Below are 25,287 nucleotides of genomic sequence, written 5' to 3'. Positions count from 1 at the left end.
TAACTTGTCTCTGTAGCAGCTGAAAATGTCCTGGAAAATAATTTCAGGGAAAGACTGGGAACCCTGTTATAATGTTAGCTGTGATTGTTATTGAGTTATGGGGTGAACATAATCCTACTATATAATGCACGTTCTGTATCCATCCGGTGTCCGTCCGATCGATGTTGCAGCACAAGAGGACGTTTGTATGGATTCTCCTCATCCTTCACAGGCCCGATCGCTGCCAAACTCGCCAAATGAATAGAAACATTCCCTGACTATCTACTAGGCACAATTTTATGTCCGTATTCAAATGTTGTGAGGTATGCGGGGTGATTTTAGCCTCTCATGCTATCGTACAATGGCACCACAGGTACAATGCCGCTAGTCAGAAATAAATAAACATAATGACTGCCACACTCTACTGACCTAATAACAACAGTTTCTTTCTGAAATGAATCTCAGAGTTACTAAACTTTAGGCATCAGTTGCACTTTCAGTTCAAGAAAAGACATTGGGATTAACCCTCAATGACCAAATGCATCCAATGATCTAAAATGTCAGCGTCATATGTGTATTTTTGGTTATTCAGAGAGAGATTCCATAGTGAACATGAAAACACAGATTCAGTAGTAGAACCCATGTAGTTTAACAAATGACAGTGGTTGTAGACACTTGTTTTTATGTGCAGTTAATGATATTTTGCTGAAAATTTTACTTTTTTCTTCAGTTTTCCTTGTTTTGATATAATCACCTTTGAATTTACTCAGTTTTAAGGAAAATCTACATGATCAGTCATAGAATACCTAATTTTCACTGAAAAATACAAAAATTGTTTAATAAATAGTGATAAAAAAGGTTAAACAGTAGAGAAGAAATAATTTGCAAGTGAGCCCAAAAATAGGTCCAGGTTATTAAACATTAAAAGCATTAAAGGAGTGATGTTTAGCTTTTTTTTTAAGAAAAAATGGAACTATGCATTTTCAAACATTTTCCCTATGGTCTACATAAACTGTAAATGCTATGCAGGGGTCTGAATTCTTCATTAATTAAACTCTGCAGGTCCATCTTCAACCCTATTTCTGATTAATGACACTAGAAAGGTTATTTTGAGTGCTGGCCCTTTAAATGCAAATGAGCCATTTCATACCCCACCCCCTCCAGGCAGTTGACCGGGCTTTCTGTCCCGTTCAACCACTTGTGTTCATTAATACAACCAACAACTGAACATTTTAGGTAATCTGCTCAAAGTTTGGACATATTTTCAGTTTTTACTACAAACACTGCTGCTGACAAACAATTATGTCATACTGGGAGAAATGTTCATCAGAAGTCTTGACCTTATATGTGCAAATGTCATGATGTAACTAGTTACAAAACATAACAAATTAAGCAGGAATTGAAACAGGTTGTAGAAATCCACTGGATTTTTGCCAGAATGAATATAAAGATATCTTTGCAGCACCTGGAGGGTTCAAATTCCAACCTTATGAACCATTAGGGTCCAAATACACAAATAAATGAACCAAATAGAAAATAGAAAAAATAGAGAAGACCCAAACAGAAATAATAAAAGTGGGTTTAGCAAAATATGACCCCTTTAACCAAATTTAACCCAAACCATGACTTCACTCTGTGGTGGCTCAGTCTCTGATTTGGTGAATCCATCATCCACCCCCACCACATCCTGCTCATTGAAACAAAAGGTAAAAGAAGTCACTGCTCCTTCAGTGACAAATTACAGTGAAAATGTACATTTCCACAGTTTGCAGAAACATATAACGCCGATGTTGTATCAAGGCGGCTGGGCTGTGTTTGCACAGGCGGCCTCGGTCTGCCTCTTCATTAGTCATCACTCTCTATCGCTGATGTTCTGTTTGCCCTGGATTCCTCTCAAATGTGCAAACTTTAATCATACATGGTTCCACGCATAGAAGAAATCCTACTCTACATCTGGTGCTGTGTTTTTATGGCATATGCTTTTTTTTTGTTCCTTCTCGAACATCATTCATGGTCTGGGTGAAGCGTCTTTCTCGTTGCCACAGTAATAACAGGCCTCAGCTGTGTGATGAAATCCTTCTCTGCTCACATCAAAAGACGACCAGACCGGACTCGGGTTAGCGGAGCAGGTGCTGAGTGAAGGCTGACGGTAGTGCCCCGGCTGCCCTCTGTCATCCATCTGCTCTAAAGCCAAAGTCCAAAATTAGCAACAGAAACTGGGGAGTGCACAAACAAGATATGCAGCACTGATGCTCCAACTGAGCTGGGGTTAAACAAGACAGGAACGTTTACCTTCACGTCCCATATTTTACAGGTTATTTTCTGGAAATGTCCTCATAATTTTCGGAAATTTCGTATTTGTTTGCTAATTATTATAAAGTTGTCATAGGCCGCACATAATTTGCTATTGATTGTCACCATTTCTTACAGATTTAGTTATTAAATCTGAAAGAAATGCTTATGTTTTGGATGCACACCTGAAGAAAATCACTTTCCAATCATTAAATTGTCCATTAACCCATAAATAATAATAATAATAATAATACATGTTATTTATAGGCACATTTCACGACACCCAAGGACACTGTACAACAAGATAAAACAGACAATGCATAAAATACAAAGAAGTAAACAAAAAAATAAAAGAATAATTACGATATATAGAAATGAAGATGTAAAATGAAGAGTAATGGAAAGACCCAGTGTTACTTTTGTGGCAGTTCCCAAATGAATTTTTCTCTTTTTTTTTTTACCTTTCTGAACTGATTTATCGAACATTTATTCTAATATTATGCTCCGTATTTTGCATTTTTAAGTATAAATCAGGTATAAATCCGTTGGTAATAATAATAATAATAATAATAATAATAATACATTTAATTTATAAGCGCCTTTCACGACACCCAAGGACACTGTACAACAAGATAAAGCGGACAATGCATAAAATACAAAGAAGTAAACAAACAGATAAAAGAATAATTACGATAAATAGAAATGAAGATGTAAAATGGAGAGTAATGGAAAGACCCAGTGTTACTTTTGTGGCAGTTCCCAAATGAATTTTTCTCTATATTTAACCGTTCTTAAGTGATTTATCACCATTTATTGTAATATTATCTACTTTATTTTGTGTGTTTTCAGTGAAAATCAGGTATTTTCCTACATTTAATGTACTCTTCATGTAGATGTTCATTAAAGGTGAGAGTAAAGTTAAAACCCAGTGCTACTTTTGTGGTAGTTCCCAAGTGAATTTTTCTCTTTTTTTAACCTTTCTTCACTGATTTATCAAACATTTATTCAATATTATGCTCTGTATTTTGCATTTTTAAGTATAAATCAGGTAATAATAATAATAATAATAATAATAATAATAATACATGTTATTTATAAGCGCATTTCACGACACCCAAGGACACTGTAAAACAAGATAAAACAGACAATGCATAAAATACAAAGAAGTAAGTAAAAAAATAAAAGAATAATTATGATATATAGAAATGAAGATGTAAAATGGAGAGTAATGGAAAGACCCAGTGTTACTTTTGTGGCAGTTCCCAAATGAATTTTTCTCTATATTTAATCGTCCTTAAGTGATTTACCACCGTTTATTGTAATATCATCTACTTTATTTTTTGTGTTTTCAGTAAAAATCAGGTATTTTCCTACATTTAATGTACTGATCATGTAGATGTTCATTAAAGGTGAGAGTAAAGTTGAGACCCAGTTCTACTTCTACTTTTGTGGTAGTTCCCAAATTAATTTTTCTTTCTTTTTTTTTTTTTACCTTTCTTAACTGATTTATCAAACATTTATTCTAATGTTATGCTCTGTATTTTGCATTTTTAAGTATAAATCAGGTATTTTCCTATATTTAATTCACTGATCATGTAGATGTCCATAAAAGCTCAGATGAAAGTTGAGGGATATTACATCAAGAACAGAAAACTGAAGAAAAAGCGATAACTGAACATAAAACTAAGTGTCTCCATCTACTGTCATTTATCAAATTCCATGAGTTTTACTGGTGAATCAATGTTGTAGAAGATGATGGTGTTTCCATGGTAACTACAGAGCCTCTTAACATCCAAATGGGTCATATGTGCTGACCATGAAAAGATAACAAACTGTATTTTTCACTAATTATTTACATGTATTGATATAATTAATGGATCAACACTTATTAAACATTTTAGATCAGTAGATGGTTTTGGTCGGTGGTGGATGTTTGGGTCTTTATGGGTTAAATTATCCATTTGGATCTGGATTTGGTGAACAGACTTCTACATTTTTGTGATATACTGTTGTTTCTCTTCACAGAAAATTTTTTTTACATGTACAATATTCTACATCGAGTCTGTTTTACAGGTCCACTCCACAACTTTTAAGTAGAAATATGTTTTTTACTTTACACTGAGTATCGTATAATCATTTCCATGTCAACACTATACACCTATATATTGCATATTCATGTTTATGTTTGGACTCATGGTTTGGTATGGTTCTATATGTATGAAATTGAGAAAAGTAAAAAGAATAGGAAAAATCAGACTTTTGGGTTGGTTGATGTTAATTCATTTTCCCATTCCCCGGTGATAGAATTATGTTTTCATAATTCTGTAACTGCTGAGTTTATGGTATGAAGTAAATTTGATCCACTGATAATGTTTGTTGTTGTCAGTTTGGAGAACCAAATAAAACATTTGCAGCTGAAAACTGCAGGTCTGGATGCAAATAACACTTCCTCCTTTTCACCTTATAATTAGTACCACATTGTAGAGGCCTTTCTTGGAAACATTGTTGTAATTTACAGCTAAATACCAGGTAATTAGTAGGAAATTATACTGAGCATTTCAAGGAAATTACCTAGAAAATATGGGTCCCGTAAAATAAGACTGTGTTCACTCTTTAATGTGTGCCTCCGTGTTGATCAGTCACTTTTTTTTTTGGCAGCTGTGGATTGATACGGCTGCACAAAACTTACTCAACACATTCCCGGTGAGCGGGTGTCCCACAGAGGCCTCGTCCAATCAGACGGTCCCAAAAGGATCCGCCAACAAGGTACAGGATGATTTCCAGCCATTAAGTTGTTGCAAACGACTGTTGCTGAAATCTCTGAGCGCTGCTTGACTTTCTTTGTTTGTATCCACCAGACTCCCTGTGGGGGCGAGCCAACTCTAATCTTACAGACGCCAAAATTCACAAACAGTGGAATGAAGAGTAAAGACCCGCCTCGTTATGAGGACGCGGTCAAACAGACGCGCAGCATGTTAACGGCTGCTCAGGTAAACAAACAAATACCAGTGTGTCCTTTTGTTTAGACTTGTACTTTAGTCTGGTTTCAGTTTAGTTTTCATTAACCCTCCGGTATCCCATCTAGCAAAGCCCTTACTAAGCACCAAGTGTGCCTTTTTCACACACTTGTGGAATAATGTCAAAAAAAATTTCATACAGTTTGTTTTTAATTCTTTTACACTTTTTTCTATTTCATCAACTTGAGCCGTAAATAAAAATATCAAATACTCAATAATTGTCACATTTTTTAACCCTTTAAATGCCTTGTTTGTAATGTAAACAAATCTTTTTTTTTTTTGGATGCAAAAAACGCAAAACTTTTTTTTTTCAAAATACTACATAAAAAGTGGGTCACATATTATTAGATTTTTTTCCTCCTGGCATATGTCAGTGATTAACTCCAACATCGGTTAATTTGCATTTTCATTTTTGGCGTTAGGTCAAATGATCAAAAATACTAGCATCTGTCACCAAGTGCGCGTAAAATGCACACCTATAAATCAAACTATTAAATATTATATATTGATTTATTTTTCTGCTCTAATTTGATTTTGTTTTTGTAAATCAAGGTCAGCCCTAATCATACATATCAAATGGAAGGAATAGTGCGTTTTAGGCACACTTGGGAGACAGATGCTAGTCTTGTAATTTTGTTTTGTTTACAATGTGCACATTTTAGTTGGAGGCCAGAATTTTAAAGATCATGCACAAATGAACAACTTCTGAATTCTAACCTTATTTAAATTGTGAAAAATAATATGAAGTTTTTTAAAACAAAGTGTAAAGTGTGCCTAAAAGGCACACCTGGATACCGAAGGGTTAATTTTACAAGTGCATTAGTAGTTTTAGATTAGTTTTATTATTTTCTTCTTCTTCTTCTTCTTCTTCTTATTATTATTATTATTATTATTATTATTATTATTATTATTATTATTATTATTATTATTATTATTGTTATTAACCTTTATTTAACCAGGAAAAAAATCCCATTGAGATTAAGAACCTCTTTTACAAAGGAGTCCTGCAGCAGCAAATACAAAACACAGATTAGTTTTATTGTTTATTGTTTTAGCTTTTCAGGGGTTAGGAGGAAATCCTTAATTTTTAAAAGATGAAAAAAGGAGAATAAGACAATCCTTGAAATCAAATATGAGGTATTAAAGTACTTTTTGTTTAACTTTCATGGTTTCCAACAGATTTTCTTTCTACTGAATAATTTTTTTTTACCACTAGTCTTAGTTGTAATCCAAACGCAGGGGAAAAAATAACAATATAAGCTTTTTTTCCTGTAACTTTGGTTGCATTCAAACCTCTGTTTGATCTTTCAATACCACTTTTGGTTTCAGTTTAGTTAGCTTCATGGGTGTGTAAATAGTTTTTGTTTAGTTTTAGTGTTCGTGAGAAAACGGAATTGATTGTACAATCAGTTGTGTTTCATTGTCAATTGAGTTGCTTATGTCTGTAGAGAACAGAAGTCCTGCCCAGTGGGACCAGAATTCAGAAAAAGTATGATCAGCAATCATACTTTATTTTCACAATCTGGTTCTTCAACAGTTCTACCACATACTGTGACTTTCTTGACTTGTAAAATTAGCTTTTAACTGTACAATTTAAATTTACATTACATGTGTAAATGATGCAGAATTCAAAGGGAATAAAGATGAATTACTTGTCTCTCACCATTGACTGTAATACAGATTTTTCCAAAATAAGGTCTCATGAGACACAACTGCAAGGGGCAGGGCTTAATTTTTTTTAAACCCATAAAGACCTAGGGCTACTTTTGTGATGATTTCCAACTTAATTTTTCTCTGTATTTAACCTTTCTTTCCAGTTTTTTTTTTTTACCATTTCTGGTAATATTATCTTGTTTATTTTGCATTTTTTCAGTGAAAATCATGTATTTTCCTATATTTAATTCACTGATCATATAGATGTTCATAAAAGTTCTGATTTAAGTTGAAGGTTATTATATCAAAAACAGAAAAAACGGAAGTCTGGTAGAGTTTCATACTGTCTTCCACTTACAATTATTGTAGATAATTCATTTATTAAGACAGGGGTAGTTGTTTTTTTTGTTTGCTTACCTGCTTTACTAGTTTCAGCTACTTCCTGTAGCCTTCGTCTAGTAAAGCAGGTAAACAAAAAACAAACAACTACCCCTGTATTGATAAACTGATTATTTACAATAAAAGAAAACTGAAGAAAAAGTGTCTTTTTTAGTCCAATCTCTCATTAACTGAACATAAACCAAGTCTGTCCATCCACTGTCATTGATCCAACTCCATGGGTTTTACTGGTGAATCAATGTTGTAGAAGATGACAGTGTTTCCATGGTAACTACGGAGCCTCTGAATGTCTTATTGGGTCATATCTGATGACCATGAAAAGATGACAAACTGTATTTACGCCAATTATTGACATGTACTGATAGGATTAGTGGATCAACAGGTATTAAACAGTTTATATCAGTAGATGGTTTAGGTCACAGGTGTCAAAGCCTGGTGTTTGGCCTGGGGGCCAAAACCGGCCCACCAAAGGGTCCAATATGGCCCGTGGGATGAATTTATGAAATGCAAAAAGTACACTGAAGATATTAACAATCAATGGTGTTCAAATCATTTTAGGTCAATTCAATTTAAAATGGGTCAGACCAGTAAAACACTATCATAATAACCTATAAATAAAGAAAACCACAACTTTCTCTCTTTGTTTTAGTGTAAAAAACATAAAATTACACAAAAATGTTTACATTTACAGACTAACCTTTTACAAAAAATTTCCATAACCTGAAATGTCTTAAGAGAAGTATATAGAATTTTACCAATATTCTGCCTGTTACTACATGTTTTGTATATTTGTAAATCCACTGTGATCTGTAAGTTATGATGCACATGTATAAATGATAAACTAAAGTGTAATACTGCTAAAATTGCATTTATTTTTCTTAAGAATTTTAGGGTTGTTCATATTTGTTCGTGTTATGTTCAAGTAGAGTTTGTGGATGTAAACTTTTTCATTATGGAATTTGACTTTTTTCACTCAAAAACATAGAGAAAACTTTGGTGTTGACAACGTTAGTTTTAGTTGTAATCCATAATATTTCTGAACTGTAAATGTTTCCTGTTCCTCTGCAGGGCCCCTCCGGCACCAGCCAACAAATGGACGACCTGTTTGACGTGTTGATCGAGAGCGGTGGTGAATAATACATTTCATTTCATTTCATTTATTAAGATCCCCATTAGCAACTGATGATTCAGTTACTATTCTTCCTGGGGTCTCCTCTACATTACATTACAATTTTAGTTATTTTACATTATTCTTACACCATTAACCCCACACACACACACACACACACACACACACACACACACACACACACACACACACACACACACACACACACACAAACAAACAGGACATATACAACAGCCCAATGCAATTAAAATAAATAAACAAACAAAATAAGTACTATTCATTCATACTCCTTCACCAAACAATAGCTGTCTGATACTAATCATAAGACATCTTTCAATACTCATTCCATTTCATGCCTGCTATGTAAACAAAAAAAGTTTTAATTTCTTTTGAAAACATACTCTATTATTTTTCAACAACAAAAACCCTGGCAATCCATTCCATGGAACCATGGCCCGATAAAAAACAGTTCGCTGTAACTGATTTGTTCTGCCTAGAGGCAGAGCACACCGTGTTTCAGCGGTTTGTCTGGTACAATAATTATGTTGATTAGCAAAAAATGATGGTTTTCTGTGAATAATTTCTGGAGTTTGTGTTGCTATAATATTACGAATAAATGAAAATAAAGAATATTTCAATCTAGATTTTACAGTTAACCATGTCAAACTGTTGTGCATTGTGGTTCTATTAGTTCTGTAAGGGCAACCCAAAACAATTCGTGCCGCTTTATTCTGTGTGACTTGCAATTTGTGTAAATTATTTTCATTAGTATTTGACCAAACAACTGAGGCATAATCCATATGAGATAATACTAATGACTGAACTAGATAGATAGATAGATAGATAGATAGATAGATAGATAGATAGATAGATAGATAGATAGATAGATAGATAGATAGATAGATAGATAGATAGATAGATAGAACCATAGATAGATAGATAGAACCATAGAACCATAGAACGATCGATAGAACGATAGAACGATAGAACGATAGATAGATAGATAGATAGATAGATAGATAGATAGATAGATAGATAGATAGATAGATAGATAGATAGATAGATAGATAGATAGATAGATAGATAGATAGATAGATAGATAGATAGATAGAACCATAGAACCATAGAACGATCGATAGAACGATCGATAGAACAATAGATAGAACAATAGAACGATAGATAGAACGATAGATAGATAGACCGATAGATAGATAGAACGATAGATAGAATGATAGAACGATAGAACGATAGAACGATAGAACGATAGAACGATAGATAGATAGATAGATAGATAGATAGATAGATAGATAGATAGAACCATAGAACGATCGATAGAACGATAGAATGATAGAACGATAGATAGAACGATAGATAGAACGATAGATAGAACGATAGAACGATAGATAGATAGATAGATAGATAGATAGATAGATAGATAGATAGATAGATAGATAGATAGATAGATAGATAGATAGATAGATAGATAGAACCATAGAACCATAGAACCATAGAACGATCGATAGAACGATCGATAGAACAATCGATAGAACGATAGAACGATAGATAGAACGATAGATAGATAGACCGATAGATAGATAGAACGATAGATAGAATGATAGAACGATAGAACGATAGAACGATAGAACGATAGATAGATAGATAGATAGATAGATAGATAGATAGATAGATAGATAGATAGATAGAACCATAGAACGATCGATAGAACGATAGAATGATAGAACGATAGATAGAACGATAGATAGAACGATAGAACGATAGAACGATAGATAGAACGATAGATAGAACGATAGATAGAACGATAGATAGAACGATAGATAGATAGATAGATAGATAGATAGATAGATAGATAGATAGATAGATAGATAGATAGATAGATAGATAGATAGATAGATAGATACTTTATTGATCCTTTGCAGGAAATTGTTAGTTACAGCAGCAGTAGTACAAACAATACAAGAAAAAACACACTGACCCATCACAATAGACAACCCACATACAACCAACAATGGAATGAAGAAGTGTTTAAAAACAGAATAAAAGATATATATATGACTAATAGCTATAGTTAAATATAAATATAACTAATAGCTTGATCAACCATTGGTATTACAGGCCATTTTCTCTGATCTATGCACGGACACAAAGTGCTAATAATTCTCACACTTCATTTTCTGTCCTTTTCAGAGATCTCCCCCTTCATCAGACAGGATCCTCTGAGCGTGGACAAGCCTCTCCCTGTGACAGCCAGTGTAACCACCCTTCCCATCAACACGGTTTTATCGCGTCCTCCAGCCCTGGTCCAAGTGGCCCAGCTGCCGGCTGCCCCTCTTGACCCCCCCAACACCCAGCTGGAAACCCTTCTGCACACAGAGACGCAAACACTGAAGCTGATGGAAGAGCTCCACTCACCTTTGGTCACCATGGAGGTGGACTTTGATGAAAACACACCGCCCTCCGCTTTGAACCTGCACAACACCAACATGGACAGCATGGACTGGCTGGACCTCACCCTGTCGGTGCCCACAGAGGGGGTTCACGCCATGGACATGTCCACACCTGTGGGCGTTTTTTCCTCTGACTTCTTGGACTCCCATGAAATGCACCTGAGCTGGGACTGAATGTTGAACCCATCCAGACCCAAACAGAAATTATTTTTTATGCAAGGTTTTGTCTCCATAAAACTAAAAGACAGATGGAGCGTCTTTGTTCTGCTTTTCGTCTCCATTTTGTATAAATCAGCTCGTAATAATCTAAGTGTGCAGTGGCTATTTAGAGGTTACTGCATTTCTTCCTCTGAGGTATTTAAACACTGATTGTACGGGAAGAAAGACAAAGTTGGACTGGTACTGACAGACTGAGCTCAAAATGAGGAAGCTGAAAAACTTAAGTTATGCCACAGCTTTATTTTCATTCTTCTCTCATGTTATCGGTTCTTCTTAATCCTCCAGTCCAAGATTCATCGTTCAAGGTTTGTTTTATCATTATTTGTACATATTGACGTGTGAAAGAGGGAAAAATTGTGACTTGGGTCCAGCAGCGCACAGTAGACAGTGAATAATTTAATCATCACTAACTTCATAAGCTAAAATAATGTGATACACTGCAAAAATCAAAATCTTACCAAGTGTATTTGTCTCATTTCTAGTCCAAATATCTCATCACACTTAAAATAAGACATAATCACCTAAAGAGAAACTTGTAAGTAAGATATAAGAACTTATTTTTAGACAATAGGTCCCAAAAATCTTATTTAATTCACGATTTTTTTGCTTAATTCAAGCAACAAAAAAAAAATCTGCCAATGGAACAAGTAACTGTTATCTTGGTAAGATTTCTTTAAATAAGATTTTCAAGATCTATCATCCAAAAAAAAAGTTCTTGTATCTCACTGAGAAGTTACTCTTTAGGTGATTATGTCTTATTTTAAGTGTGATGAGATATTTGGACTAGAAATGAAAAAAATACACTTGGTAAGATTTTGATTTTTGCAGTGTACCTGTGATTGATAAAAACAGGTTAAAAAAGGCACATAGTAAATCAGTGATCAGCGCAGTGTTGTGTGGATCATAGTTGCATAAAGATAGAAACAGTCTAACTCCCTGTTAAAGAATCCCTTAAAGATACACTTATTTAGGGTTAGAACACAACAGTTAAACTTCTGAATATCGAACTTTAAAACAGACGTTTGTCTAAAGTGGAAAAATGTCCTAATATTAAAGGCCTCTGATTAACTGAATTACCAAATGTCGCCCCAAATCCCCTGTTAACTGTTTGTTTCTTGATCAGTTCTAATAGGATTTTATTTTCATAGGTAAACCAAATCTGTTTCTTTATATACAAGTGATGAACATCTCTACTATCTGAGTAGATCAGATATTACTCATTTAATTTAAAGTGTGTAATCCTCCTTTAGACTGAGTAGACTGGTCTGCAATTTGGCTTCAAACATAAAACATGCAAAATGTTACATACTTTGGTGAGTTGTATTGGAAAACAAATGACCAAAGTCCTCATTGGCTAATATTTTTATGATATATGATCAAGTATTATTACATGTATACATAGGTTTATGTATATATTTTTTAATAGAGCTATAGAAAGAATCTGAAAAGTGAATGTATTCTAATGTGTTTTGGCTCAGAAACATAGATTTGGAGTAAAACCCACTCTGTCATGAATTCAGACAATTTCACATGTTGACCCTGTACTGTATCTGAAATCTTTACCCAACTAATAATTTTGAGTCCAGGGTTTCTGAAGGTATCAGCAAATCTAATTTAATGCTTTTTAATGCCACTTTAAACAAATTTAATGCCCATGTCCAACTGCAGATACAGTTTTATATATAGTTTTATGGCTGTTTACTATCGACAGGCTTTAACCAGCTTCTGAATAGTTCCTCCTCCAATCACTTCTGCTGAAACGTACATTTTCCCATTAAACAGACGTTTGTCTAAAGAGGAAAAATGTCCTAATATTAAAGGCTTCTGATTAACTGAATTACCAAATGTCGCCCAAAATCCCCAGTTAACTGTTTCTTGATCAGTTCTAATAGGATTTTATTTTCATAGACAAACCAAATCTGTTTCTTTAAATACAAGTGATGAACATCTCTACTATCTGAGTAGATCAGATATTACTCATTTAATTTAAAGTGTGTAATCCTCCTTTAGACTGAGTAGACAGGTATGCAATTTGGCTTCAAACATAAAACATGCAAAATGTTACATACTTTGGTGAGTTGTATTGGAAAACAAATGACCAAAGTCCTCACTGGCTAATATTTTTATGATATATGATCAAGTATTATTACATGGGTACATGGGTTACATACATGGGTTTATGTATATTTTTTTTTATAATAGAGCTATAGAAAGAATCTGAAAAGTGAATGTATTCTAATGTGTTTTAGCTCAGAAACATAGATTTGGAGTAAAACCCATTCTGTCATGAATTCAGACAATTTCACATTTTGACCCAATACTGTATCTGAAATTTTTACCCAACTAATATTTTTGAGTCCAGGGTTTCTGCAGGTATCAGCAAATCTAATTTAATGCTTTTTAATGCCACTTTAAACAAATTTAATGCCCATGTCCAACTGCGGATACAGTTTTATATATAGTTGTATGATGGTTCTGAATAGTTCCTCCTCCAGTCACTTCTGCTGAAACTTATATTTTCCCATTTTTCCGACATTTACTAATATTCCCTCCACTCTTTCACCACAGCATGAGCACGCTCACAGCACATTGCATTCCAAGCATCTGGTGTTGTGACTTCATGTATCGGCCATAAACAACAGTTAGTTAAAGGGTTCTGCCTGTCGATCGTCACACTATACTTCCGATCAAAATTATTAAATGTTTATATAATCAAAATAAATTGTGAATAACAATGCTTTTTTTCCATTAAGTGTATTTAATTTTTTAATGCATCTTGACATTGACTTTAATGCTTTTTAATGCAATTTAAGATCTTAATTTTCACAAAATCTATTTAATGCTTCTTAATGACCTGCAGAAACCCTGGAGTCAATTTTTCTTTATTAATGACCCAAATTTGGTCAAAATTCACCACTTTTAGTCTGAAAACATCTTGCTTGTAGACCAGTATAATTTCCCTTGTTTGTATTAAATTCTGTATCACAAACACAAACAGTACTCCTGAGGACATAAGAATAAGTGACATACAAATGACTTGACTTTAATTTAGGACTTTATTCTTGTATTGTAAACATTCCAGGCCAAATCTGACCACAGTGTCTGTGTTCAGTGTTACAACAAACAGAAAAAAAAACTGCCAGATCCTCCTGAGACCCAGCAAAGAATTTTTGTCCTCTGTAGTGGACAAGAGTTTCACAACTTTATTAAAAAAAAAAAAAAAAAAAAAAATCCACTGCAAAGGACATTTCATTAAATAACAATGGAAAAACTATCTGAAAAACTGTGGCATCATATGGTTTCCAATCAAGGCAGTTATGTTATGTAAAAAAACACAAAACTTTTACTTACTGGGTCTCAGGAGGATATCTGACCACAACCCTTCACCTCAAACTGAATCAACTTTAAGGCATCACAGTCTGTTGCTTTCTAGTGACATCTACTGGTAAAACATGATATTTAATATGAACACAAGAAAACATTACACACCCAAGCAGGACAGAGTGGGAGAAAGTCTGCTGCAGCAAAAAAAAAACAAAAAAAAAAACAACTCAACTGACTTAAATATGATAATGTGATTCATTTTCCTGCATTAGTGCTTTGTTGGAAACCACGTTGGATTGTGGGCTGGAATGAAAAGATGTTTTAATTATAACAGCATAACTCAAGACCAGACAGCATTGTAATGCATCGTTTGTATGCCTTATGTTCTACGTATTGTGTATATATGTCTTTTATACAAATGTAGGAGTCATGTTGTGAACACAGAGTTTATTTAGGGCCTATGAGCATCTTTAGAATGCCATATACTCTCAAGTGCTTTTCATTAAAAACTACACAAGGAAAAGCTTTAATTTTGCACTTTTATTGAGCAAACAAAAACGTTTAGTTTAGTTTAGTTTATTTCAAATATGCAACACAAAAAAGTAATCCCACTTAGTCCTTAGAAATGAAACAGACTATAAGAAAAAAAAAAAAAAAAAGAAAACAAAACAAACAAAAAACAAAAACCTATACATATATATGAAAATAAAGTTTGACTTCATTTGCATTTCGAAAAGGAGTGGGAGGAAGTATCACTTATTTAATCCCACCCCTTTTCCACACAACAGTCTATCGTTTAGATCCCTATCAGCATTAATATATGAAAAATCAAATCCTTTGGTTCAGTTAACCTCACTTTTCATCTTCACTTACGCATACATGCATACATACCAATATTGACATACCAGAAAAGTAAACAAAACAAAAAAAAAGTACATACATACATCCTTGAAGGCCACACAAAATGAATGCACAATAAAGTAAGCAATAAGACAAAGTGAACAACAACAGCAATAGCCAATAACCGTTTAATTTGCCAAAAGATCAGGTGACATCTATAGAGTTAGAATTATAGTCCATGATGTGAGTTTTTCGACATTTAGTAAATATCGGTAAAGTTTTGCGCGTATGTCCAATAGAGAAGCGACTATTGATTCACCAATAAAAGCTGTGTAGATGTTTTTATGTTCAGTTAACGTTTCTTTGCTTTGATTTAATAACCTTTGAATTTACTCTGAGCTTTAAAACCCACGATAAGTAAATTAAATATAAGAAAATATCTGATTTTCACTGAAAAATGCTAAATGCAAAGAAAACTGTTATAATAAACCTCTTTGAAAAGGTTAAATAAAGAGAAAAATTCATTTGGAAGTCAATACAAAAATACTTTTAGGTCTTTAAGGGTTAATTTATTATATTACAGCAGGTGTCAAACTCATTTCAATTCAGAGGCCACATACAGCCTAATATTTAATAAAGTGGTTCAGACCAGTAAAATAATATAAATAATAGGATAACAACTTTTGAATAATGTCAATGCCAAAGTTTTCTCTATGTTTTTGAGTGAAAAAAAGTCAAATTCCATTATGAAAATGTTTACATCTACAAACAGTACTTGAACATAACATGATCAAATATGAACAACCTGCAAATTCTTCAAAACAATACGCACAATTTTAACAATATTACGCCTTTGTTTATAATTTATACATGTGCATTATAACTCACAGATCACAGTGGATCTAGTAACAGGCAGAATATTGGTAACATTAGAGTACTGTTAAGACATGTCAGATTGTTCCCATTTTTTGTAAAAGGCTAGTCTGTAAATGTAAACATTTATGTGTAATGTTACATTTTTTAAAACTGAAACAAAGAAAAATTTGAAGTTTTCTGTATTCATAGGTTATTATGATGTATTTTACTGGTCTGACCCATTTTAGATTGAATTTACCTAAAAATTATTTTAATATCCTTGATTTTTAATATCTTCAGTGTAACTTTTGCATTTCATAAATTCATCCCAGGGGCCGGATTGAACCCTTTGGCGGGCCGGTTTTGGCCCCCAGGCCACATGTTTGACACCTGTGTATTACACGATGCATTTGTGGACCACGCTACATTTATCGGTAGCTGAAAAAACATTATTAGACCATCAAAAGTCATCAAAAACAATGGTTATGCAATCAAGTATTAACTCCTGTGTGTATCATGTGACTAAAACAGACAGAAAAGAAAACATGGAATGCCTAAAAGCACTGTTTTTGTACAAGACTAAAATAATGCATTTTACAGCCATATTGATCTGAATTTAAAAACTTTAATGTACAAATGTGTCCTTCAAAGCAAAAATATTACATATTTACATACAGGCAACACCACATGTGTTCTCTAATGACAGTAGAGAATATCAGATAAACACTACTTAATCATCAGCCCGAGCTTCTCCTCCTGTTTTTCTTTCAGAGCTTCTTAATAGTTCTGATTGATGATCGGCATCTGGGACATCTGTGTGTAAGAGATTTAAGGCTATCGAGGCAGAAAGGAATGAGGCAACAACCGGCCACGCAACTGGGAAGAAAAACAAATTAAAAAGAAAAAGAGGGAGGACCAGGAAAGAAAACAAACTGTTATAGAAACAAGCTCAACAAGGTCTCATGCAAATGTATCGACAGAATGAACGGGAGCGGGTTCTTACCCAATCAGAGCTGTCATTATACACACCAGCCAGGTCACACTGCTGACTGATGTGTATGTCTCCGTGGTAACGAACTCTTTACACTCTGGACACTGAGTCTTGGACGGATACCGGGGAAGCTCTTCCAGATCCAGAATCACCGTCGGAGCTGTTAAAGAAAGATGAGGATGGAGAGACATTTACCTGTTACATCAAATCAAATACAGCCCATTGAGAACAGTTAAAATACTATAAAATATCTCCAGTTGCATAAATCATCAGGTTTTGAAAGGTTTACGTCTTAAGTGATTTTTAAGTATGTGGTTTTAGCAAAATTTCAATGACCACGTAAATTTATTTAGAAATAAACTTATGTGGTCATTAAAATTTGATGTAAAATGAAGTGTATAAATACACTTCATTTTCCATCATGAAGGCAATTCAGTGTGCTTTACATAAATAAAATGAACATTCAGAGGGAAATGAAAATAAAGTTCCAGCAATAAAAGATCAGAATATTAACAAAAGATAATACATGATACATAGAACAAGAATAGAATAGAATAAAATGAATGTATATTACAGTGACTGGCAGAATCCAGTGCCATGTGAAAACTACACTAGGTAACTTTTAAAACGCACAACGAAATGTATGAATGTTTCACTTTTAATTCATGGACTATATTTCCCTTTATAGTTATTGTTCTTATTGCGCACATTCTGGGAGACATACACACACGATTTTGAATCAAGGAAAGGGTTTATTCAATCAGGCCGTACAAATTTGACTGTATTATTTATTCTTACAAGGCGTGGCATTTTTGCTGCAGACATTTTCCCCATTTTTACTTCAGGGTTTTTATAAGGAGAGTCACATGAGTACAAAGCCTACACATTTTTGGTTAACAATGTAGCCCATCCCAATATTCCCCCCCCCCCTACCCAGTTTGTACACTTGAGGACAACTTTCATAAATTGGTCTGTGGTTGAGAAAAAGCACAATCAGTCAGGCAGAACAACAGTATATTGTGTGTCTGAGAAGCTTTTTGGAGCATCTGAGTGCATGTCATCACAATTCTAGCAAATTTTTAACCCTGTAAAGCCTGAACCATTATATCATTAACAGAAAATCCCAGTTCTTTGAAACTGGAGCCTTTATTGGTCCTTCTGAGCAACCAAAAACTTTTTTTTTTTTCAAATATCAATTTCCATTTAAGAGTTTTAATTTTGTATCATATTTGATACATCAGGTCTCAATGCTCAAATATTAATATTTCTAAACAAACAAAAGCATACTATAACAAAAACATGTTGAACAAATTGGTAATTCCTTTTTAAAATTGGCAAAGTTCTGCTTCCTTCCTCATTAACCCTTTCATGCATAGTGGTCACTACAGTGGACAGCTGTTCAAAGGTGTTCTCTTGTGTATTCATGGATTTGGTTGTTTTAGTTCCATATACAGTGGACACTTATGCATTTCCCGTACGCTGCAATTCATACCATTACTGTAACTTTGCTGTTCTAGATAAACCTAATCTGCAGTAACATGTTTGAGTGCAAAAAAATGCTAATTGTTATTAGACTGTAATTACCAGGATTTTTTTTGTGCTTTTTTTAAACAATTTTTTTTTTTTTTTTTTTTTGCATATTATCTCCATGAAGTGAGTAATAACTAGTATTAGAGTATGATAAAATGTGAGAAAACATCAGATTAGCAGCATTAAACATGTTTTTATTTCATAGTTTTCACACAGTGTATCAGTAAATACATGTTTCTTTGCTTCTAAAATCAAATGGTGTCCAGCTGAGTGGACATTTTTGTAACTCCATGAAAAACAGATACATAAAAAAAAATTCAATCGCATTTTTTTTTTTTTTTTATGCCCAGAGAGGGATGAAAATCACTCAGGAAAAACATGTTGATTAAGGTTCTCACAATTCATGCATGAATGGGTTAATGACAATTAATGACAATTGTAGTGTCACTGGAAAGGCCTCTGGTGTACAAATTCCTCCCCCCTGGTGGATTTTCCGTGTATTGCATGTATCTAATTGTATACATCAGGATTTTCAAGAAAAAAAGAATATCACACTGATCATGTAGAGGGTTTTAAAACTCATGTATCATATATATGTTTGGTGTTACAGAGTTAAATGTACGTTTTTAAAGTTGCTTAGTATAATCACTGAACTATTAAAGTGGATCTTTGTAGATGACCAACTCACCAGGAACAGTCGGAGGAGCCTCCACATAGAAAATACCCCCAGAAGCAGGTCCAGTTCTCTGGTTCGGAACACCCCCACCTGCAAACACAAACCTCTGTGGTTGTAACAACACTGTAATATGAGAAATCACTATTTTCTGCAGTGAGTTTAGACATACCTTTCACATTTTTTTTAGGATTGTTGACATTAAGGATTCTGTCGTGGCTCTGCTGGAGTTCAGACTTTCTGTCTTCCAACTCTTTCAGTTTTTGCTCAATCCTGTCAATCTCATGCTGATTTTCGGCTGCTTCCTCTACAAGATAAAAAAAAAAAAAATAGCATACTGAGATGTCTCATGCATGTAAGATGGCAGAAATAACCCAGATGCAATCTGACAACCCGGTGTGGATAAACTCATTCTGCTGCATTACAAAGTCATGAAAATGCAGTTGTATTATAAAAGGTAAATAACTGGAAAGGTGAAGTGAGGTACTGAGGTGTTTTGAGTGGTTTCTTTCCCAGGTCTTCACCTCCGAGAGTGGAGAAGCTACAAAAGTGGTCATTATGTACGGGTTTTGGTATGTTTCCAAAAATCTTGACCTATAATCAGAATGTTAGAGGAATTTTAATAAGAGTATATCAGTGTCTTTAAGTGATGAAGTAGTAAGATAACACAACATGATCAAAAATGGTCATTTTTCACATTTTTGCCTATGTTTCCAAAGTGTTTTAGATCATATTTAGTTTCATGTTTCAGTTTTTAACCCCTGACATTAACCCTTAAAGGCCTACAACTATTTATGTGGCAACTTATAAATACATTTTCTCTACATTTTATCATTCTTAAGTGATTTATTGCCATTTTTCAGTGAAAACCAGGTATTTTCCTATATTTAATTTACTGCTCATCATAAAAACTCTAAAATTAAATCGTTATGTCAAAACAGAGTATTCTTAAGTGATTTATTGCCATTTTTCAGTGAAAACCAGGTATTTTCCTATATTTAATTTACTGATCATCATAAAAACTCTAAAATTAAATCGTTATTATGTCAAAACAGAGTAAACTGAAGAAATTGATGAAAAGAGGTCATGACACGCACATCCAGTCACTAAAAGGTGTGCAGGATCCCAAAGAAACAGTGGATGAAAGAATCAGATAAGGTCCGCCCAACCTCTGAGCTCCAAAAAACTTTTATTCACCACAATGTTGTGGTGAATAAAACTTTCTGGGAGTTCACAGGTTGGGTGGACCTTATCTAATTCTTTCATAAACTGAAGAAATTGTCATTTTTTCAGCAAATTACAACAATTAACTAAACATAAAAACAAACATTTATAATCACTGTCATTGATCCAACTCCATGGGTTTTACTGGTGAATCAATGTTGTAGAAGATGACGGTGTTTCCATGTTCACTAAAGAGCCTCTCAGCATCCAAATGGGTCAAATCTGATAATTATGAAAATCTGAAAAACTGCATTTTAACTGAATTATTTACATGTAATGATAGGATTAGTGGCCCAAAAGTTATTAGACATTTTAGATCAGTAGATGCTTGTGGTCACCAGTGACTGTTCAGGTCTTTGAGGGTTAATAGATGGTTGTCTTTGGTGATGGAGTGGTAAATTTGAGGAAAAAAAGCAGATAACTGGATAAAGTTTAGAACAGTTATGAAGATTAGAAATGTCCCCATTATAGTTAAGGTATACAGTGTCGTATGGGAGGTGTTCTTCATTGCTCTGTGGTGAATATCTGTCTTTAATGGGGTAAGAGTTCCTGACATATCTTCGGAAAAACGTCACCTGTTTTTTCAAATTCTGCACGAGTCCTCAGCTCCTGCACGATGCCCAGGAATTTTTTCCGTTCATGAAGCTGAGAGATCTTAAGTGAAACATGATTCAACTCTGCAGATATCCTCTTCAGCTCTTGCTCTGATGATGTCATGGCGAATGCTAAAAAACACAGATTATCATCAAATTACCACTTTTTTTTTTTTTTTGTAAAAGCTTGAAGGCCATCTTTGGAACTTATTACACTGGCATGCCAAAATGTTTTGCAAAGGATATTTTGCAGTGAGAACAGTTGATACCACAAGCACTTAATGGATATTTTTTGGTTTGTCATTTTAATGGGCTTCTAATGGGATGACAGATGCAACTTTTACTGACATTCTGACAGCCTAAAACCATTTTCCACGTGTCTGAACATACAAAACAGTTTTCCTGGCACTTGCAAAAAGAGACAAATTATTGTTTATTGTAGTTACAGGATATGTTATACAGCAGTGGCCAAAATGATTAGAATTCTTTGCATATTTGAGAGGTTTCATCTGTTTCTTGGGGTTTTGTTTTGTTTTTTATTTGCCATTAAAATATTTCCATCTACAAAACCATCATAATGTTCTGTAAACCATTGAACAGAGCCTTCATAAGGACATTTAAGTCATTCTCCTTACAATAAACAAACATTATTTGGCTGTAAATGTCACACAATCATGTTCCGTCACAGAAGAAGCCAAATTCCTCGTGTGATCATGGTTAAACTGATGGTGATATAGCCACAGCTGTGTGATTCTGCTGAATGTACAGTACAGGTGTCAAACATGTGGCCCGGGGGCCAAATCTGGCCCACCAAAGGGTCCAATCTGGCCCCTGGGATGAATTTGTGAAATGCAAAAATTACACTGAGATTTTAATCATTTTGGTTCAGGTTCCACATACAGATCAATTTAATCTCAAGTGGGTCAGATCAGTAAAATCCTATCATAATAACGTATAAATACTCGACAAACATATTTATAGAATAATGCTGATTACAAGCAAAAAAGCAATTACCAGAAAGTGGATGAAGATTGAGGTACCTAAGGCTGAGGACTGGGTTGAGGTAATACACAATATTTATGTGATGGAAAAGCTATTTTTTTTCTCTGAGACTGGAAGTGGATACATTTAAAAGAATTTGGGAAAACTGGATAGAGTACATAAAACCAATTAGGTCTGATTTTATCTGAGATGTATATTGTGGAAAAAAACAAACAAACAAACAAACAAACCCTAGTTCATGCTACAGAGGTTTGGTTTGTTCTTGTCAATTATATTTGTGTTTTTGTTTTGGTTTAATATATTCCCTGCACTGGTAACATAGTAAAACCCTGTCAGTGTAACTGGGCAAATGTATGGTGGAATGCATAGAACCACGAAGTCCCGGGCATAATTTTATTTGTGTACTTGGAAAGGAATGGTCATTCCCTAATTTGATTTAAAGTAAAAGAATGAGGATGTCTTTACCTCTCTCTTTTTTTTTTTCTATATTTTCTATTTTTTGATTGTCATGTTTAATTTAAAGATATTACATTTGGAGGAGAGTGGAGAGAGATGGAAAAGGGGAAAAAAAAAACAAAAAAAACAAACAAAAAACTCAGCCATTATGTACCAGCTGTATGTGGAATGTATTTTATAATGTTCAATAAAAAGATAATTTAAAAATAAATAAATAACCTATAAATACTCACAACTCCAAATTTTTCTCTTTGTAAATGTAAAAATTTTCATGGCATTTTACTGTATTTACACTAAAACAACCTATCATTTCACAAAAACACGAATAACCTCAACAAATATAAACATTTTGAAATGTCTGAAGTGTAATTTTAACAATATTCTGCCTGTTATTAAATATTTTGTGTATTTGTAGATCCACTGTGATATGTAAGTTGTAATTCACATGTGTAAATGATAAACTGAGACATAATATTGTTAAAATTGCACTTAGTTTTCTTAAGAAATTTCAGTTTGTTCATGTTATTCACATTGTTTTAAAGGATAGTTGATAGATGTAAACATTTTCATTGGAGAATTTTACTTTTTTTGCTCTAAAACATAGAAGAAAGTTTGGAGTTGACATTATTTATATAATATTATGTTATTATTTCACTGGTCCGGCCCACTTCAGATCAAATTTGGCTCAATGTGGCCCCTGAACAAAAATGAGTTTGACACCCCTGATGTACAGTAAGTAACTAGAAGCACTCGGAGAGTGCAGACCTCCGCCAAGGCTGATCAGTGGCGCCCCCCGTGGGTCCCCCCACCCCCGATCACCACCAAAATTTAATCATTTCTTCCTTATCCCATTTCCAACAAACCCTGAAAATTTCATCCAAATCTGTCCGTAACTTTTTGAGTTATGTTGCACACTAATGGACAGGCAAACAAACAAACAAAACAAACAAAACAAACAAACAAACAGACAAACAAACCCTGGCAAAAACATAACCTCCTTGGCGGAGGTAAATATTAATGTTGAAAGTGGTTGAAAACAGTAGGACTCACTTTATCTGATATTTACTGTGCTGAGAACAACCCTCTGCATGTTTCATTAACATTAGGAAATGAAATAATGTTTTGGAGGCAAAAAAAAAAAAAATGTTAGTATTTTCAGATCTGTCGGGTGTTGTAGTAATTTTGGCCACCGCTTTATATAACTCATTATATAAGATAGAAGTTACATGATTAGTATCTTAAAACACTGACCACTGTAACTTGCTGGAAGTGTGGAGCATGTTTGGATGATTATTCCAATTCCATAAAAGACTGTAACAAAACCAAATAGGATTCAAAACTCCAGACACCATAAGTATTAAATATGCAAAATATCCATTTATGGCTGCCTCAGATAAACATAACTTCATTTTAAAGAGGAAGTGGATCTAATGCCAGCAGCATTTACATCACACTTGTAACTGCCATCAAATGTTCCACACTTTATATCAAACTACAGATTAAGTTAATGTAATAGTACCAGAAATGCTATGTAAAGAAACAAAACTGTGCAAGTTCCTCCTTGAAAATATTCAGGGTCTCTATGGTTTTAGTACCAAAACAAGCTTTGGAAAATACTTTTAGACTGTTTTGTGTTGGAATGTGCTTGAGAAACACGACAAGTGTGAAATCTGTCACCACAGAACTACGCTATAATAAAAATAAACAAAACGTTCTGCTCACTTTTAATACCCCTCGGTCAAACATAGTGTAAGATTCTGTTGAAAGTTACTGCCCTATAATTTAGATTAGTTTGTCTTTGTGTAAATTTGGTGCAGAAATCTCAATGAATTCTTCAGATAATGCGATTACATCATTAAAAAGACCTTGGAAAACGGTTTCTGTTCCATGCCAAGATGCATCCACAGTATAAATTTGGTACGGATATCTCAATGCATTGTTCAGATAATGCGATTACGTTGTTGAATGGACAGATGACAAAACGATTACAATACCCCTTCAGCCCAAAGTAGGCCAAGGTGTAACAACTTAAAACATCACAAGGTCAAACTCAAGCTGAATTGTTTTAAATTAATATGAAAATACTATAGATAAACAGAAAATATGTGCGTTACCTGTATCGTCTTCAGCTGCTGTCAGTTTTAGTTAATCCGATACAGGTGCCACTAGGATTACAAGTCAATAAGTGTTGACTTGACCAGGAAATTCAGTTTACAGTAACTACTCCCACCTCTCTGGACAAGGATACAAAACACCCTTGTTAAATAAAAGCTCAGTTAACATATTATGCAAATTACATCACAATAAAATTCTGCCACCTTTAAATATTTGCAGGGGACTATATTTGACTGTGCTCTGGCAGTAAAAGAAGACTTTAAAAGTTTTTTATGTATTTTATTAATATTGCAACGTTAAAAAATGTATTTACAGCAGCAACACTTTAACCCTTTCATGCATGAATTATGAGAACCTTATTCAAGATATTTTTCCTGAGTGTTTTTATTCTTTAGGCATGAAAAAACAATATGATCCAGTTTTGTTTTTTTGTTTTTGTTTTTTTCAGGAGTTACAAAAATGTCCACTCAGCCGGACACCATGCTTTTAATTTTTTAAGCTACAAAACATGTATTTAAAACTTAATATCAG

General features: G+C 33.9%; 2 protein-coding genes across 3 annotated transcripts in view; one reads left to right on the top strand and one right to left on the bottom strand.

The window, feature by feature from the left end:
- The window catches only part of mrtfbb (myocardin related transcription factor Bb), a 46,296-nt gene extending 34,605 nt beyond the window's left edge, over positions 1–11,691 (top strand). For both annotated transcript variants that reach the window (XM_030142130.1, XM_030142129.1), the window contains 4 exons: positions 4,930–5,037; positions 5,130–5,261; positions 8,409–8,469; positions 10,675–11,691. In XM_030142130.1, the coding sequence (XP_029997990.1) occupies positions 4,930–5,037; positions 5,130–5,261; positions 8,409–8,469; positions 10,675–11,108 (735 nt within the window). In that variant the 3' untranslated portion in view covers positions 11,109–11,691. The remainder of the gene's footprint in view (positions 1–4,929; positions 5,038–5,129; positions 5,262–8,408; positions 8,470–10,674) is intronic.
- Positions 11,692–16,524: 4,833 nt separating this feature from the next.
- LOC115423938 (lipopolysaccharide-induced tumor necrosis factor-alpha factor) lies at positions 16,525–25,061 on the bottom strand. The gene is made up of 6 exons (XM_030140980.1): positions 24,756–25,061; positions 21,166–21,315; positions 19,539–19,673; positions 19,382–19,459; positions 17,176–17,323; positions 16,525–17,048 (listed from the first exon to the last, which is right to left on the bottom strand). Exons 2-6 carry the CDS (start codon positions 21,305–21,307, stop codon positions 16,940–16,942), a joined length of 612 nt encoding a protein of 203 aa, XP_029996840.1. The 5' UTR covers positions 21,308–21,315; positions 24,756–25,061; the 3' UTR covers positions 16,525–16,939.
- Positions 25,062–25,287: the final 226 nt, after the last annotated feature.

Source organism: Sphaeramia orbicularis, chromosome 8, assembly GCF_902148855.1.
Source record: "Sphaeramia orbicularis chromosome 8, fSphaOr1.1, whole genome shotgun sequence".
NCBI classification, from domain to species: Eukaryota; Metazoa; Chordata; class Actinopteri; order Kurtiformes; family Apogonidae; genus Sphaeramia; species Sphaeramia orbicularis.
This window is presented reverse-complemented; position numbering and strand designations above follow the sequence as displayed.